The sequence below is a fragment of the Athene cunicularia genome (assembly GCF_003259725.1).
Source record: "Athene cunicularia isolate RWA chromosome 23 unlocalized genomic scaffold, athCun1 chr23_part2, whole genome shotgun sequence".
Classification (NCBI taxonomy): domain Eukaryota; kingdom Metazoa; phylum Chordata; class Aves; order Strigiformes; family Strigidae; genus Athene; species Athene cunicularia.
The window spans coordinates 1326656-1345564 of record NW_020799131.1 but is presented as its reverse complement, the minus strand read 5'-3'; the positions used below and the strand labels follow the sequence as shown (position 1 = coordinate 1345564).

The 18909-nt window shown below is 47.0% G+C and overlaps 1 protein-coding gene across 1 annotated transcript in view; it reads left to right on the top strand.

Annotated features, from left to right (window-relative positions):
- The window catches only part of WASF2 (WAS protein family member 2), a 34399-nt gene that overhangs the window by 10073 nt on the left and 5417 nt on the right, over window positions 1-18909 (top strand). Inside the window, exons 2-8 of the mRNA XM_026863509.1 lie at window positions 7825-7978; window positions 11903-12037; window positions 12563-12716; window positions 13833-13950; window positions 15069-15199; window positions 16703-16858; window positions 18619-18899. Of these exons, the coding sequence (XP_026719310.1) occupies window positions 7849-7978; window positions 11903-12037; window positions 12563-12716; window positions 13833-13950; window positions 15069-15199; window positions 16703-16858; window positions 18619-18899 (1105 nt within the window). The 5' untranslated portion in view covers window positions 7825-7848. The remainder of the gene's footprint in view (window positions 1-7824; window positions 7979-11902; window positions 12038-12562; window positions 12717-13832; window positions 13951-15068; window positions 15200-16702; window positions 16859-18618; window positions 18900-18909) is intronic.

Below are 18909 nucleotides of genomic sequence, written 5' to 3'. Positions count from 1 at the left end.
GAACGGTTGGACTAGATCTCCAGGCTCCTTTCCAACCTAGATGATTCTGTGATTCTGTAATTCTGTAAAATAAACCCCCACGCTTCCCCAAACTTCTTCAGTATCTATAAAGACTGACTGGGGACAGGGAGTGCCCAGAGGGTGTGGGAAGGTGCCCAGCAGTTTGAGCCCATTGATGCAGCCCATGTCTGCAGAGCCCCATAAATGTGGGAAGAAAAAAAAACCCAAACCCCAACCAACCAAACCCCAAAGCACTCCCAGCTGGGGCAGCAGAGGTGCTGCTTTTGGGTTTGGAGACACTGAAGGCAATATCTTACAAACCAGATTAATTTAACAGAAGCATTTTAGTGTCACATCAACTTCAGAGCACCTTGGAGCAGAGGTAAAACACTGGGTATGCACCTGCATCCTAGATCTGGGGGAGAACAGGTGACAAACCAGAAGAGGGAAAAAGCAGCAAATACCACTGTCCCAGCCCTTCCTCGAGGTGCCCCTCAGGCCCCTAAAGAAAACACCATTCATGACAAATAGTTGAAAGTTTTTATTCATATAAAACTCATATTAAGAACATAAAAGATTGCATCTTAAAAAAAAAAAAAAGATCTGCAATTATTTACAGCAGTATTGCACAAGTAAAGTAGCAATTACCCTGTCCAAAATTCATCAGTGCAAAACACAAGCCAGGGAAATTGCAGTAAAAATGCTACATATGCTGGGTCCTGTGAAATGAGTTAGTGATTCATCAGCACATCTGTGTGAGCTGGAGTGGTACCTGATGTTACAGCTGGTCCAGGGAAAGTGGCTGAGATGAAGTGTGGCTTTAAGAAAAGGGTGACAAAAATCACAGGGATGTAGAAGCCAAATTCCCACTGAATTTCAATCATGCTTAAGTCTTTGATGTGCCTAAATCACTACTGGGAATTGGGACTTAGGCACTTTGAGACAAAAATAATAATAAATCTCATTATCCAAACCATGTTGGCTACACTGCCAGGAGAACACAGTGCTTTGGAAGGTGATCCATCACTTATTGCAGGGGAATGGGAGGGGGGAGAAAAAAAAAAAAATTTAAAAGAGTATTTTTACTCCAGGAACTGAGCAGGCTGAATGTTTGTTGTCTCAAGGACTCCACAGTGTGCTGTACAATGCTTCGTTATTCTGCGAGATCAGGGCTGAGGCTTCCTAGTGTCAGAACATCGCTGTGGAAATGTGCAGCACTGCTCTTGCCCCACACCAGTGCCGAAACACCTCTTTCGTAATGCCGGCAGATCATATCTGTGAAGTTCTTGAGTTGGTGATTGAAGTGGATTATTAATATACAGAGGGGTTGTGTGCGGGGTTTTTTTGCGCTTCGCTAACTATGTTCTCCTGAAGGCCCCGTGTTTTCGGTAGATCCTGCTTCAGGAAAGCTTTTGTGCGATTTTGGGTGAAAATGCAGCCTGCGCTTTCCGTCTTAGCGGCTGGTAAGAGATGGTGGGCAACGTTTATCCCAGCGCCCGGGAGGTTTTACCCGTGTGTCTCCCCCGTGGCTTTTGGGGAGAATAGACCACTGTGAAAGGAAGCAGCCCTGCAGCTGCCCTTCACTGCTGACTCCTGCTCAGCTGCTGGCAGGCTGGGCTCTTAATGACAGATGAGCCTGTGACGCGTTTTTGGGAATGAATACTTGTTACAGCTGGCGGGATGGAGTAGTTTGTGGCATCACATGGCAGTTTGCTCTATAATTTCACTCCCTATTGCTCGGATGCAGCACTGATTGCTAGGTCTCTCTCCGAGTGTGGAACTGTAGCATTTCTGATTGCTGCATCCCACTTCTCTGTGGCTGCATTGTGAGCTTGGATATAGCCCTGAGCACTCAGCAGAGCCTTCTGCTGAATTTTTTTTTTTTTTTCAGTTCTCCGTGTGTGTGTGGCTGCTGCTTCCCTTTCTGCTAGTCTTTTGGGGTTACATAAAAGCCAGTCTCTTTCTGGCCATTACAGCTACATGGGGGAGTAGTTACTGCTGAGAGAAGCTTGAAATTTGAAGCAGAGTTGTCACAGACATTAGAAAGAACAGTCAGTCTGCGTTGGCAAGCTACTGAGTTAAGTCTCATTTCATACTGATGGGAATTTCAGATCTGATTATCTCCTTTCTCCCTCATTCCCAAACCTGCTGGTGTGTCTAATCCCCCGATGGGTACTCCTAAAGGCTGCTCTCCAAGGCGCTTAGCTGAAGGCTTGGTCTCCTCGACTGTGCTGCTTGTTTGTGTCCAGGCAGAGGATTTTGTAAGCCCTGCTGAGGGCAGGGTGATTGGTCACCCTGACGTACTTGAAAATCAAGCCTAATTTCCCTTCCTTTCCCCAAAAATGTGCTCTGTCCTCCTTAGGTGCTTTGTGCTACACCAGACACTATGACAGATGATATCACTGCTGGGGTCCAGATTTATTTGCAGATGGTCCCTGATCTAAGAGGTTGTGTGTCACATTGAGTGGGGAATTACCCAGGTGACTCCCAGTAATGCTATGCTAGCTGGTCAAATACCAATGAGAAGAACCTTGCCAGATCTCTCCCTCCAACTCGCCTGTTATTTACAGCTCTTTGTGTGCATTGCATACACACATCTCACCTTGTAGTCCTGCCTGCCTTCTCCTCTGCACCATGGAAAAAAAAAAAAAAAAAAAAAAAGGCTGGTTCCTCTCTTGCTGTGCAGTGCTGTTTTCTGCTCTGCTCCAAACTGCTTGTTAAGGAGTATTTGCTCCGAGTTGCTGTTTTCAGTTGACATAACTCGCATTGGAAAGCAAATACTCAATCCTAAAATGTCCCTGTATTGCTTCTCAATACTTGTAATCAAAGTCTGTCTCCTTTATTGTTTGTAACAATTGTCCAATTTTACTGTGCCAGCCCTATTTATTAAAAATAGTCAATAAGACGCAGCTTTGTGCAAAGGGTTTATAGACTGGTAGTTCTTGTTTGAAACAAACCAATTGTACTTGATTCTAATCCAGCACTGGGATTCCTGAGTGATCTGCTACAGCAGAGCTCATGTGGAGAGCAGTCGATGACTTGCTGATAAGAAATTTTAGAGCAGCACGCTTATCTTGAATTTACCTCGTGCTTTGCTCAGAGTCCTGGATTTGGAAATGCAAAAATTGCAAGTTGCATTTTATTTTTTCCCCCCTCTTTACGGTCCTGTGTTGTGCCACGCTTGTTCCCCAGCACCCCAAGAGTATTTACAGAAATAGTTGCCAAAGTCAGGATCTGCTGAAAAACTGGTGAGCAAGGCATTCAAGGTGAGAGCTTTGTTGTTGAGGGTGTGTGGTGTTGGATCGGCAGCCACGTGAAGAAGCACTATGCATGGATCCTGCTTTTTTTGAGAAATACGAAGTGTCTGAGACCACCGTGTGTGCAGCGAGCAAGCACGGGAAAGGAAGGGTGATGCCGAGCAAAAGCCCAGTGAATCCTGGAAAAGAGGTGCCAGTTGTGGCTGGAAGATTGATAGGAATGTAGGAGCGATGAACTCGGCTTCCAAGGCTTTTGTCGTGCTCAGCAAACTTTTTCTGGGCCGGCGTGGGGCTGTGGAGCGGGCCAGGGCTTGGCAACGCATGCGTAAGCATTTTGGAAGAGGGGAAATTATGAGGAATTCTGGCAATGCCCAGCTGGAGGTGGGGCAGTGTACAGCTGTGGGGAGGCAAGGGGAAAAGAGCTACGGGGCGAAGCTGGGCTTTTCGGATGGTTTGGCTTTTAGTCACTGCCGTCATAACAAGGCTTGGAGCCTCCTTTGATTCAAGCCGTGACTTGGAGACTTCAGAGGAAATGCTTGCCGTGAGCAGGTAGGAAGGTTCTGATTCAAGTGGGAGAGAAAAATCATTTGTTACTGTAACAAAAGCCCTTACTTCTTGTTTTTAAGAAGGTGTGAAGCACGGCGGTTGGGAGGATGAGTATTTTGAAACGTCAATTGATGCAGCAGTGCTTGTGGATTTGGCACTGGAGCGGCTTCACGTCGGCCTGTTTCCTTACGACTCTCCCAACCAGCGTTATTCTGCAACCAGCAAAGATCATTTAACTTCTTTCCTCACATAGCTAGCGCTGTGTTTCAATTTGATGCCTTTCTTTGTTTTCCATATTCATTAGAAATCTGTTGCAGACAGTTTTCTGTTTCTTGGAGGCAGTTTCCTTTTCCCTTTAACATACATGATCTCTCCTGTTACCGTGGGATCAGGGCAGGTCCTCTGTGCCCATGACATGCCATTCTTGCAGCTCTTTTAAGAAAAGGTGTGTGCACCCCAGACTCTACTACTGAAACAAATCTAATCTTCAACATTAATAAGCAAGTGGAAACGCTTATCTTTCAAGCAAAGATAGGGATTTTTGGCCTCACAATTCATTTAGCTTCCTTCTGAATGGTAGGATTTAGTTATAATATATGGTCTGCGGTAGTTACGTGACAGTGACTAATGCCTGATGACCAGTCTGGCTAGCTGGGGTGGAAAACTGCTGTGCTGTTATGCCCTGACCACTGAAAGTAAAGCGGTTCTGGATGGCCCTTGCTTGGTAGCATGCTGTCAATCGGTTTCTTAATGACTCTTTTAAAAGAAGAAAAGCAAGAGCCTCCTGGAAAGCTTTTTTTTAGGGCTGTCCCTTCCTTGTTTCATTTACTGTGTCTCTTCCCTGCCCCCAGCCGTGTGCCTTGTGCTGTCTCCAGTGTTTTGCTTCCTTCTTTTCCCTCTGCTCTCATACCTTGTCCCTTCTCTGTTCTTCATTTCCTGCCCCACCTGGCTGCTGCTTTCGAAATACACCACTTATTTTCCAATCCAGACTATTAATCTTTGTCCCACCCACTCATGAGGCATGAAGGTTTTACAGGAGCCCATTAGCTGTTATCTCTATACCTACCCTCCAAAGGCTCACAGCGAAAAATGAGGTCTAACAGTGATGTGCCTTCTTGTGGGTCGTGGCCTGCTCTTTTTACTAACCTTGGCACCAGGCTCTGGTTGTAGGTCCCAGATTTCCTATCTGCCTGCCTCCACCCTACAAAAACATCTGAAACCTTGAAGCTCCTTGTCCTTCCGCTCAGAGGAGAGGAAATTTTGCTTTAAAATGCCTCTTATCCCAGAGGCTGCCGGGAGAGCCAGAGGGTGGTTGTCCACAGCCCATCCTGTCCTCTCTGCCTTGCTTGTCTCCGGTGCTCCACGGGGTTAATCTCTTCTTTTAGTTGGACTGCTACTTGCCGGATCCTGACTGGTTTTAGGAGCAGCAGCGGGGCAGCAGAGCCGTCCCTGTCGCCTTGGGAAGAAGCGGCGCTGCCGTACTCTTTGCGAAGAGGGCTGTCGTAGCGATCACGAGGGCGAAACTCTTGATTCTGCAGTGGAGTGTGGCAGGCTGTGCTGGGAGGGTGGGGGTGGCTGGCAGGATGAGCCAGGCTATAAAGGGAGTGTTTTTCTTAGCCCTTATCTCTGCTGTCTTGCACCGGTGCAAATTCATAATGTACATGTGTTGTACCATTGTTATTTAAAAAAAAAAAAAAAAAAAAGCGTCTTTCACCACTAGTACTTTAGTTTCAAAACATGCTTTGAAGGCAGGCACTTTCAGGGGAGCTGTATATAGACAACATATTCTGAGCCTTTGTTTATTGGTGGGTATTTGGGGTGCTACTCCATTTTCTTCCCTGTTCTCCCTGTACTTGTAGAGATTGGTGCTACCTGTGTCTATCCAACCTATCATCTTTGGGGGGGGTGGGGGGTTTTCTTTTTATACATGCGTGCTCACATTTCTTTCCCCCCACCCCTTACAGGCTTATTTTTCCTCTTGCTGTTTTCCTTCTGTCTGTCCTGCACCTTGGAAGGTTTCCAGCCAGGCTTGGTGGATGGGCTGTCCACTCTGGCTCTGCAGATCCCACCGCCTGTGCTCCCTGGCCGAGCCCTGGGGAAGCACGAAGGGGGAGAAGCTGGATGCAGGCAGCCTGCAAATGCTGCCTTGTTTATGAGAGCTGCTCTTTGGTGCAGACTGCAGTCTGGGGGGAGCTGGGAAAGTTTGTCTGGCATAAAGCGCTAAAGCTGACAAAAGATTGTAGGGCTTGGGCTGTAATCGATAAAACACGGGGTATTTAGAAGCGAAGGTCAGAGTCCTTCCTTAGTTCACCCTGTTCTTTAAATATCCCAGTAGTTACTGATGGCTGCTTCAGTACTTGGGCACAGTGAAGAACAACACGGACTTTCAATCCTTGCAGAGTCTGCTTTGATATTTTTGGATGCAGATCTCGCTCCCCTCTTCTACAGGGTGTACGGTTTTGGGGACCCTTTCCTTGTGCAGGGATGTGCAGGTAAAATCCCTCCTGGAGAGGCGTTACAAAATGGCAACCTACATCTGCTTGTCTGGGAGATATCCGTGTGCCCGGTGTGCTGCGGCTCTTGAACTCCTCTGCCTTAATGGGTCAAATTTAGCAATTCAAAATCTGGCTTGTGAGGTAATTAGGAGGGATAATGCCCACTTCTTCCTCTTAACACCCTGATAGAAAAGCATCCAGGAAGGACTCCTGGACCTCAAAGATAAGCTGCCAGCTGCCACAGAGACTATCAAAGGGTGGCTCAAAGTCAAGAGCAAACAGCTGATTTTTTATGGTTCTTGGGTTTTTGCTGTCAGTGACAGGAAGCCATGTTCCCCAAGCTGTTAGCTTCCTGTTTTATTTTTACACCCAGCCCGAGCAGATCAGCATGCCTATCACATGGGAGCTGGCTGCTTCTCTTGGGTTGTTCCTCAGCTGACCTAGAAAAGTGATTCTTTCCCCTTCTAAATTAATCAAGAAGTTGGGATGTATTTGCTTTCACTTAGTCTTAAAGATTTCAGGCATGTATCACGCTCCTTGTTCTGAGCTGTTTACCCAAGTTTCCTCCTTTCTCTTGGAGGCGGATGATCTTGAGAGGGGAGACGTTGGTCGTTTCAACGTTTCGGCCTGTTGGCAAAGGAGAGTTTTGTTGGTTCAAGGCATTGACCTGCACATAAAAGCGTTTTCTGTCCAAAGCATAACTTCCGGACACTTATGTTTTCTTCTTTCTTTTATTTTTTAATTTTTTTTTTTTTAAGAACTGGAAGTTTGTCCTGACTGTTGTACAATCAATCTTGACTTCTTTCTGAGCGCACTCTAGTCCTGCATCCTGATTAGAGCTCCCTCAACGTTTAACTGCTGTAGCATGAAAACAATGGTCCAGTGTAAACCTCGGCCCCGGGGGATTTCCCAAGGGAAGAGGGGTGCAGCCTGCAGGATAAGGAACAGTCACCAGAAAGTTTCCTGGTCAGCTGCAAGCGCTTCCTGTTGTTTCAGGAGAGCCCTGTCTGAGGGAGGCACCACACATGCTTTGGTGTGCTGGAAGAAGCCGAGTTGTCTTTTTTTTTTTTTTTTTTTTAAATCTCCTGTCTTCATCCTCTCGGTTTAAGCAAACCTATTGATTGCAAGTTTCAGATATTTCTGAAGAAGAGCTTGTAAGACTCACCAAAGACACTGTGCGTGAGCGCGGGAGGAAGGAGACTGCTCGGCGGCAGCGGATGGGTAGGAAGGGAACAACGGCTGCGGTAATGCCAGCAGCACCTTGCGTGTGGGCGAAGATGTGTAGTTTTCCATCTCTGCCTCTGTACCTGAGCTGGTGGGGCTTTGCTGTCGCTGCAAGTCATAGAACAGCAGGATCTTTATTTCTGATGAACCAGTTTTATAAGGGTGGGGAGGGGGGGAAAGAAAGCTTATAAATAAAGCCATTTGAGAGCAGGAAAAACGAACACCATGGCTCTGGTGTGCCTGGAATTTGCGGTTGAGTAATCCTTTCCTGTTTCTTTTTTGGGTTGTTTTTCATCTTTCAGAACAGTGCCTGAAGCAGGTCCACCATGCCGTTAGTAACGAGGAACATTGAGCCAAGGCACCTGTGCCGTCAGACGTTGCCTAGCGTTCGAAGCGAGCTGGAATGCATGACCAACATCACCCTGGCAAATGTCATTCGACAGCTGGGCAGCCTGAGTGAGTACCATGGCGAGCCTGTGCGTTGCCCTCAGGAGTCGCTAGTGCTCTTTATTTAGCTCCCTTTCTACTCTCGTGTTCCTATTTCTCCCCCATCTGCCTTCCCTGGGTAATGCTAAAATGTTTTCCTAAAGAAATCTGATGCTAATTTCATATCCCTGGTCCCACTGCCTTCCTATCTAAGAGAAAATGGGGGGTGTGGGGTGTGTATGTATGTGTGCGTGCGTGTGTGAGAGGCTGCAGCGAAACTGCAGATGGAAGGATGGAGCACAACTCAGGCTTGTAAAATGGGAGGCTCTCCCAGCAGCCAGGATCTTGTGTCAGAGAATGTGTCTGTAATTGCACGCGCTACTAAATGGAGCTTGACTGTGTTGAATCTACAGTGTGTCAGTAGTCTTATTTTTAATGAAAGATAATTAAAGCGCGCACGCAGGAGCTGCCTGTTTGCCCCTGCTGTTTGTTGCGTTGCAAGACCCAAAGTCCCCAGTCTGAGGCAAGCGTTGCCTCCGGAGTATTGGGGATTTGGGGCCGCTCGTGCAAATGGCAGCACGAGCCGTAGTGATGCCTAGCTCAGCTCTCTGGTGGGCTCACCAATAGCCTTGTAAAGGCTGGAGGGAAAATGCGGGCCTACATGCGCTAGGAGAAACAAAGAGTTAATTGTGGTCTCTCCGGGATGATTCTTCCCTCTGTTGAAATGCTCTGGATTCTGATTAGCCACCTCTGCCCTTGAAGCAAGACTCTGATAATCGAATTCGTATATTGTTCAGCTTCTCTGTGGTGTCTGCGGGCGCTTCTGCTTGCTCTGCAAAGCAAGCCCCTTGTCTTTGGCCATAGCGTGAATGTGGCAGGGAAAGTTTGGGTGCAGCCTCTTTGCAGCAGTGAAAACCATGGTTGTCGCTAAAATCTGGGCCTGCGTTTGTTGCCAGGCGGTATCACATTCTGTTGGGTTGGAGAAATGTCACTGCACAGGCAAGACCAGTCTCTCCGCTCATGTTCAACTGGCCCTTGTTCATTTGTTAGGTCTTGTAGCCAAGATGGTTGTGGAGTGCGGGTAAAATCCATCTCGTGTGTGTGAAATGATGAGGAAGAAGGCAGGAAAGCTGTGCAGATCTCAGCTGTGGAGAAAGCTAATCCCAGTCCAACAGCATGCAGTGGGTTAGTGTGAGCGCGCCGTAGCAAGAGCCTTCAGGTTTAGACTTTCTTCGCGTAGCTCCGAGATTCAAAGCTTCTCTGCTTCTACCTCATCAGAGGGGGTGAAGTGCTGGAAGCCAAACTGCAGCCCAGTTTCATGGTCAGGAAGGCACCCTGGGAGCCTCGCTCAGCGATGTGGGGAGGGAGGTGCGTGCTGCTGGACCAATCGCAGATACCTCGAGGAGAGCGCTGGAGGGAGAACTCGGGAGAGGTGGCTCGTGCTGACACTCGCGTGCTTGTCTGTAGGAGGGGAGCGAGGCAGGTGGGGAGGAAATGCTGAGCACTGTCTCTTATCTGCTTCCCTAGGGTCAGCAGTATTTTAAATGAAGCAATATTTAGACTAACTGCTACAGAACGGTTGCACCCAAATGACCAACTCCTACCCCCTCGCTCCTTTTCTCTTCTGAAAAATAAATCCCCTCCTTCCTCGTACGTTGAATATTACAGGAACGTAAAGCAGGTTCAGTAGGCTGTGACAACCCTGTCAAGTGAATAATCAGCCATGCCTAGTGCACCACAGTCTCTTTACAAAGATGCAAACATAAATCTTGTCAAACTTTCATATTCCAGTGAGTTTACCCTTCGTTACTATCACAGCTGGTAGCACTTTGTATAAGTCGACTGTGCGTTTGTGTGATTTTATAGAATCCACAAGCTAAAGATGGAAAGACCTATTAAATCATGCTGTCTGTCTTCCTGCCAGTGCATGACAAAGATAATTCTGATCGTAAGCTGCACTTTTGCAGTCAAAATAACTAAACCAAAAAATTAATCTCTGCCTTACCCCATCTAAGAGCGTACATGAAACACGGAACGATATGCGAGATGCTGGATGATAACTCTGTACAGGTGCACTCAGGCAGGGGAGTACGGACTGTCCCTTCATCTCCCTCCAGGGTCAAAACCGGGATATATAATGCTGTTTATGTATTATTTTATGCTTGAAACATACTACTCAGCATTGCAAACCAAAGACTTTCTTTTTTCCCTAGTGCTTGTTGCAGTTCCTTGTGAAATTCAGAAATTATTTTCTGTTCCCATTAAAGTAGAAACCAAATTACAACTTCCCTTTTTTTTTGAACTGTTGCTGGGAGATAAACGTTCAGGCTCTTTGGTCAAATAAGAGAGCCGGTCTTGTGCTGATGTTGAACGTGGAGAGTGCTTCGTGAAACCTGGCTATAGCCAGAGCTACCTGGCCCTTTGGTCTCCAGAAATAAAATCCCTCTCGTGAGTTTGGGGAAAGCTCTTTGGGCTTGTTAATGTAGCATATGTGGAGTCTGTAGTGTCTAGGAGAGTGGAAGGAGGAGGTCAGTTGAAGTTAACTTCCAGCATTTGCTTTCTGCAAACACTTCAAGCTGGCATTGCCACCAAAAGGGGTGGAGGAGGTTGATTTTTAACCTGGCTGGTTCCCCGTGCTTAGCGGTGTGAGGAGAACTGCACAGGAGTATGAACAAGTAGCTGATACGTCAGTTGAGATAGCTATAAAAGCATTTGTGCAGCTGGGCTTTGAGGGATGCCCTCGCGTTGCCTTGTGGAAGGGGTGCTTGTCTTTCTGATGTGACTCATTGCAGACAACCAGATTTTCCAAAAATTGCTGTTAAAGTTAGACTTCCAACTGGTTATCCTTTCCTGAATGTCGGAGAGGATCTTTAGGAGTAACAGATTCCAGAACAAACTGTTGACCATATGATGATGCACTTCAAAACCAGACTGCTTATTGGGAGCAGCCTTGTACTCAACAGCCGTGGCTGGAAATGTTTCCCATCAGTGGGAACTCCATGGGCCTGTGTCTGCTGTCGGTGCCAAGTCTGTTCTGATCAGTGTTGTCCTCAGTGTGGTTAGGGCTCCCTGGCTTGGGTTATGCCTGAGAGCAGAACAAAAAGACAGTACTCATTACAAGTTCTTGGTTTTTCTTCCAGTTCTCCCATCTCTGTCTACCTGTGGTCATTTCTTGTTGCATGCATAGATTTTAAACTCTTAAGGACAGAGGACATCTTCTTGTTAAGCTTGTAAGTGGTGCAGTGAGCTCCTGATCCAAGCCCCTAGGCGCTCTCGCAGTGCAAACGATGGATGATGTTTGTCATAGCAGCCCACTGGGCAATCCAAGCTGTTACAGAGAGAATATCCCTGTTTGAGAAGTTCCCCTTTGGTTTTGATTTAGAATAAACGTGAATGCATCAGTTTTTCAGACACTGCCACCTGAAGGAACAAAAGGGTCAGTGCTTTCGTCTGTGGTTACAGCTCAGGCTTTAGGATCAAGGACTGGGTCTGCTCTCTAGTTCCAGAGTTCTTTGAGCTTGTAAATATGTGCCAGTTACCCTGGAGGCAGGCCTGCTGGAGACTGGGAGCCTTTGAGATTCTCCAGAGCAATAAAAATCTAACTGTACTTGCTTGTCTAATAAACAGAACAGCAGAGAATCTTAAAGGACCTACAGACCCATCCAGATTCAGACCAGTATAGTGTTGTCAGCCCTCTTTATTTCATTACTTTAATAATGACTTGAAAGTATGTCTTGATTGTTTCTTTACTGCTTGAAGTTTCCTTGAAAATGTCAGGTTTTGGTGGAACAGAGCATTTTCTTTCTAGATGTTAAACTCAACCCTGGCAAACTTGAAAAGAAGCATGGTTCGTTCGTTCATTCTTTCTTTCTCCTTTCTTCAAGAAAAAAGCTGGGAGACTGAATAGGGTCTGATGTGGCTCACGAGGGTAATGTGGATGCTTTCATATTCCAGGTAAATTTGCAGAAGACATATTTGGAGAGTTGTTTACTCAAGCCAACACCTTTGCCTCTCGGATGAGCGTTCTAGTCGAAAGAGTTGACCGCTTGCAAGTCAAAGTCACTCAGCTGGATCCCAAAGAGGAAGAAGGTAATGGAGTGGAGCACAGTCCTTGCAGACCAAGCGTGGTAAAGATTCTCATTGTGTCAGCGTGGTTGGTTCACGGCCATAAAATGAGCACGATGCTGCGATGGGTGTTGGAACGTCTTCTCTGGGACTAAGAGGGACTATTTCCTCCCCCCCTGAAAAAACACCGTGCTGTTCATGTGGGTAGCCTTTCTGGCTGAGTCTAGATTTGCTCATTAACAAGTCTCCATGTGGAAACTCGCTTTTCAGCACTCTGATAGCAGTGCTCTTCTTGAGTCTTGGTCACAGGGGTTCAAAACCACATCGGCAGCTCTCAAGAGAGCCGTGTCTGTACAGCAGTGGATCTTGGCACGGCGCGATCGGAGATTTGCTGGGTTTCCCAAGAGATCTGTGGGAAAAGGAACCTGACCTTAAGAAGTGCTAAGCATGCCAAGAACTCCAACTGAAATCAGATGTTAGCTACTTGATCTTCAGTGTCATTGGCCTGGGTCAAGCTGTTCTTCACTTGCTCTCTCCTCTTTCTTATAGTCTCCCTGCAAGGCATTAACACCAGGAAGGCCTTCAAAAGCTCCACTACTCAGGACCAGAAGCTCTTCGACAGAGATTCCCTCCCCGTGCCTGTCCTTGAAACCTATAAGACCTGCAATACTCCTCCACCTCTCAACATTCTCTCACCTTACAGGTACAGCCACAATACTTTCTTGGCCCCGTGCCCCCTTGCAGAGGAGTAGTACTTCTTCCTCCCAACCCACCAAGGAGGTCACTTCCCATCCCATGCTGTATTGAAGTAGCCATTTCCAATGGGAAATTGAGTTGCTAAACTGAGATCCACCAGGAAATCTCCATCCTCTGGATTATGTGAAACTTTGCTTTTGGGGCTGTACAAATGAGCGTAGCTAGAAAATTATATATTTGGTTACCTGCTGTCACTTTTGTGACTGCCTTGGGGCAAGGCTTGGCTGGCACTGCATAAACATGCTAGGTGTTGTGCAGATGATGCATTTTTCTTGGGCTTCTCTGTAGCCCTGTGGCTCCTTTCCAGAAAGCCGCAGTGCAAACTGCAGAGCATATATCTGTAAATGGCTCTCACCCAGGTGGGTGCAGCAGACTCGTGTAGATCTGGAGATGTTTTCTGTGGCCTTCTGTGCCTGGTCTGAGACATCTGATGTGACCTACACTGGCTGTGTAACCAGTTCTCCTGAGCAGTCCTGCTCTGATTTCATCTTGTAGGTGGTAGAGTAAAGGGGGTCAGAATACAGGGACTTAGCCCACATCCATAAATATCTTTTGAACAGGTAAAAAGTAATTACAGATAGCTGGAGGCAGCTGCCTTCTGCCAGACGCGGCTGCACTGCAAAGTAGGAGGAGAGTGTGTGTGTGTGTGTGTGTGTGCTCGCTCATGAGTTTCAAGGACGCTGCTGGTCTGATTTAGGGTTCCTGAGCTGGAGAAGGTTTTTTTTCACACCAAAAATACAACACAAACAAGTGGGAGTTGAAGTGAGAGACCTGCTGCTGTCTTGGTGATTGTTCAGAGCAGTTGAGCTCTTCAGGTGCTGAGTAATGGAGAGTTTGTGTAAAGGCAAAAGCAATGGCAAGTGGGAGAGCCAGGACAAGGGAGGGTGTGGGTCTGCTGCCTGTTCTGAAATGGGGGACAGAGGAGACAGCAGCGTGTTTGACCTTCTCGCTGCAGACTTTTAAACTGTCATCTGGGGTTGTGCCTTGTGTTTTCTTTGGGCTTCAAACAAATGTGTGACTTTGTCCTTGTGTGGTTTTTTTTTCCTCCCCCTCCCCGTTCTAGGGATGATGGCAAAGAGGCGCTTAAATTCTACACAGATCCTTCATATTTCTTTGACCTCTGGAAAGAGAAAATGCTTCAGGACACCAAGGATATTATGAAAGAGAAGCGGAAACATAGGGTGAGGAAATGGGAGATCTCTGCCAGCAGAGACATGTCAGGGAAGAATAGGAGGTGGGAAGTGTTAATAAATCTTGGACTCCAAAGTTGCTATCTGAAATTCAGGTTTGCTCTCTTAAAATCTTTAGGCATCAATTCAGTGAAGTTTTTATCTGGTTTTCTCTCTTCTTTCCTAATTAAATAAAGAAAACAAAGATACCCTTAATCTGTTTTTCCAAATGCTATCATCTTTGTATGGTTATAATGGGTTAATTTGGGGTCCTCAAACATGGAAAGTTGTGTTGGAATTTTTTCTGCGCTTCTGGTGCTGCAGAGGGGTCTGTTCAGTGTTGAAGTGGTGTAAATCCCACTGCCCCAACACCGTGGTGTGGTGAGTGGTGTAATAAATTCTACTGTGAAAGAATACAGAAAGGAGAAAATGACCCTTCAGGAGTGCAAAACCAGGCCCTAATGTTAAATCGGGGGCAAGCGGGAGGCTCAACAAAACTGTTTAAGCTGACAATGCCAGGTAGAGTTCCTGGTTTGGTTGCCTGGGGATTTGGACCCATGTTTAACAACACTGAAATTTGCACCATAAATGATTTAGTCTGTGCGTACTTTATTTAGCTTTTAGGAAACTGAAGTATTAAATATCAAAACAGATCATGATTTTTTTCAGTCAAAATAACAAAGGAGAGATTTGGGGCATATTAGAATACAGAGAGTGAGGCTAGCTAAAGCCCAGTTCTTAGTGGGCGAGTATCCATATTGCACCTCAAAGCACTTAACACCAGTAAGGTGAGATTTGGCAGTCCTGATACAGAGGCCAAGAATTGAATTGATGTGGGAAACTGAGCTTTCACTCCGCCCTCGAGGTGGTCATGCCAGGGAGTAGCGATGGCATCGTGTCTGGGCTACACTGGGGAAATCTGATGTTGTCTGTCTCTTTATGCTCTCTGTGCTCCAGCTTCTTTGTATGGGAGATCTTTGGAGCTTGCAGCAATCAGGAAAGTAAATTAAAAATCCTGGCCCTCTTTGAGAATATATCTTCCTGAAACTGCTATGGGTCTGTCCTATCCCTCCTTATTCCCAGTGAGCTTAAAGCAAAATAAGGCTTCTGTTTGATTCCTCCTCCCTTAGAAAGAGAAAAAGGAGAATCCGAACCGAGGAAATGTGAATCCGCGGAAAATCAAAACCCGGAAAGAAGAGTGGGAGAAGCTGAAAATGGGACAAGAATTTGTTGAGTCAAAGGACAAACACGGTCCTGCTGGGTAAGCAAGTCTGGGGCTCTCTGTTCAGCTCCCCGGCGAGGGGGAGCGGGCGGGCGGTGTTGATTGTAATGCAGTTCACCCTGCTCTGCAGCTTCTCCAGATCCGCTGCACAGTGCGGATCGATACTGCCACTAATCAGATTCTCCAAAGTAAATCCATCTGCTGATTTAAAATTTGCTAAATAAATCAGGGAGCTACACGGTTTGAACAAGGTGGCAGGAACAGCTTCAGTAGCAAGTCTGCTCTCGGCTGCCTGTCTTGTGGGCACAGAAGTGTTGAGAGCTTTGGCTCCCTACCCCAGGCGGTGCCCTTCCCCTCACACCCAGCCTCTGGGCCTTACGCTGAGGAGCGGGGTGGCATCGCGGCGCTATTGTGCGATTGCTTTGTTACATTTCACAAATGGCTCTTCACACCCTAAAGTTGAAGCGGGGGCTGTCCCCATCCAAGTATTTCAAGCTACAGATCTCTCTTTAGCGCTTCTGGCTTGGGAATTCATTTAACTTTTGACACCAGCGAGGCTGGAAGCAGACCGAATTCCCCACAATGCACTTCTTGCTTGCTCGCTCCTTGCAGCTTCCTTTCATATAAGAAAAATCTCTCTTTAAATCACACTCTCCAGCTAAAAATAAAACTTGCTTTTAGTTTAATAGGAGAGCAGGTTTGGTTTCTAGCAGAGGAATTGAGCAGCACAACAGCACCATTTTCTTGCTCCTCTCTTTTCTTGTGTAAGCATGTTCATGCATTTGAATTTCCTTGAGGTCCAGAGCCCCCAAGAACGGGGTGGTTCCACCACCCCACGGTGAGATGAGCTCATTGAAAGTTGAGAGTGATCTCTTCCTTCAATACTATTTCAGCTCTGGATGCTTGCTTTTAATGGCATCGCTGTTTCTTGGGTGATTCTTGATATCTTTTTTTTTTTTTTTTGTCACTGATATAGCCAATGTAACTGGGAGTCTTCAAAGTCTAAACTGGTCAAAACACACTCTTACAAATGTGGCTTTCTGTAATCAAATGTTAAGAAACCTGGTTTTTATTTTGGTGATTTCTTCTTCATTAAAATATATACCCATGCTGTTCTGGTGTGCGGTAGCAATAAACAAACATGGGAGCATCTGGGCAAATTCTAGCCAAAGAATTATGCAGAGCAAATTAATACAGCTGTACGTGATTCTTCATCTAGGATGCTTTGAGAAAGAGACCTTTTTTCTTTTTCTTTTTTTTTTTTTTTTTAAATGTTGCTTTAAGGTTTTGTTCTGTGTATCCTGTTGTGGTGGTTGATAAGGTCCCACCTAAAGGCAGGTCCCACTGTGCCGGGAAAAGCCATTCCTGCTAGAAAACCTCATTTCTAAATCTAGCAGGTTGATCTATTGGTGGTTGAACTGCTGCACAGTTGTTTGTTGTAACCCTTCCAGGAGGCAAAGCTCTTATGAGTGAGGGGGAAAAATGAGCTTTAGACATTGCCTTGAACTCTTTAAATAAATTGCTGGTCTTGCTTTCACTCAGGTACCCCTCTAACATGGTGTATCAGAACGGCAGCATCGGTTCAAACGAAAGCATGGACATGAACTGCTACCCGCCACCGCCGCAGACTGACTCTATTGTGCCACCACCTCCTTCATTCCCAGATGACAGCCTGCCTCCACCCCCGGTGGAATTTAGGTAAGCCTACGGGATCCCTTCTGTCACCAAGGAGTAGTAGGTGGTGTAAAAGGATGACATGAGACAGGCTGAGATAGTTCAGCATAACTTCCTAACGGGTGTTGTAGGGGAACCAGAATGCTCCTGTCTGGAGGGGAAGTGCAACTGCAGGCAGGGACAGAGGCACAGGCAGCGCAGCTCTCCGTAAATCCCAGCCACTGCTGTTGTTCCCCTGCGGAAGGGGAGAAGGGGCTTGGATGAGAACTAGAGCAGGCTTGTTTCACTTTCTAGAAGAGTGGGGTCCCAGTTGATGGTCTGACGCCATTGTGTGGGTTTTCCAGTGCAGTTGTTCCAGAGCATGTGGACCTACATTCCTGATGGAACTGTGCAGCAAATGGCTTCTTTCACCTCTGTTTTTTGTTACCATTTTCCATGTGATCTTTGACAAATGCACAATGTGAGCACTGAAGATGCAGATGTAGTTAAAGGACTTGAGCACACCAGCTGACTTCTTCCCCAAGACTTCAGTGCAAGTTCAGGGCAGCTGCTTTGTATCAGATGAAATGGTGACTTCCAGTCACCTCTAGAGATGAGAATTATGGTCTAGCAGTGGCTCAAGACACAAAGGGGGAAACAAGAGAGTAGCTTTTTTTTTTTTTGTTAAAGGCAGTAAAACAGATTCAAGAGTAACAGGAGGAAGTATGTCTGATACAGGACTGCGTTAGCTTGTCTCCCATCTTATCCAAAGACAGCAATGCTGCAGAAAAGGCTCTTCTGATGTGTCAAAGAGACCAAGCACTCCACTCTGCAGCATGTTCCTCTAGGGCAGAGCGGAAACGAGCTTTCAGATGAAGCTTACACTGCCTTATGCAGCTGCTCAGATCTCTGCCTAGCCACAGAGATCTCCCCTCTCTGGTTTTGTTTTGGTGGTTGTTTTTTAAAGAACCCTGGGAGCCAAGTTTGATCTCCAGTAGTCTGTCTTGGATCAGCACTGTTCACTGTTAAAAATTGTGATGTTTTTGCGGCAAATGTGCCTTATATTTCTGTCTTACTATGGAAGGAGATGTCAGTTTAGGGCTTCCTTTACACGTACGTAGGATATTAACAGTATTTTACGGGCAGTAGTATTTTCTGGTATAAACACAGATTCCATAAATGGGAGATTCAGTTACTCCTGAATCGGTGTTTTCCTTAAGAGCATGTTGGGTTTCCATGTCTTCCTCTTCACTCCCCACGGCAAGCTATGAGATGGCTGCTGCACTCCAGCTCTGCACCGTGGAATCCGGTGAAGAGATCTGCTCCTAGCAGGTGCTCAGAGCATATGCTTTCCTGGCGCACCCACCAGTCCTTGTGCGATTTATCACAGTAGACATCCCTGCTTGGCGTGTCGTGAGTCTGGCCTCAGCATGGAGGGTTAGTGGCTTGTGTTGCTGCAGGAGCTCTTAAGCCAGGAGGCTGCTCTGAGCTCAGACGTGACGCCTGGCCTCTGGCGGAGAGGTGAGATGGCTCGTGTTCTTGTCAGCCTGGGAGATGGGACAGATGATAGCGTTTCTGCCAGTCCCCAGAAGCTTTCCTTTGTTCTGGTGGGGTAGGCCAAAAGAAACACTGCAAGGGAACTGGAACCAAGGAGTTGAGATCTCATGGAACCACCAGTTAAAGCTGGAACTTAGATGTTTGTCTGGTCTGCAACACACACATGATGTGCATTAACGTTGAGATTGTACAGTCTACTCCGCCTCACAACTTTACTTCTCTCTCTCTCCCTCCTTCTGTTGCAACAGCTACCCTGTAGACAACCAAAGAGGTTCTGGTTCTGGAGGGACCAAACGATCCAGCCTGGTTAGCCCGAGTCACCCACCACCAGCTCCTCCGATCGGCTCCCCCTCTGCAGCCAGGCCGGGCTTTGCTCCCCCTCCAGCGCCTCCTCCGCCACCCCCGCTGATGGGAGGCGCCCCCCCTCCACCACCTCCCATGGGCTTCCCATCCCCAGGAACCCCACCACCACCCTCGCCCCCTTCTTTCCCTCCTCACCCCGAGTTTTCTGCCCCACCGCCGCCCCCACCCTGTCTCTT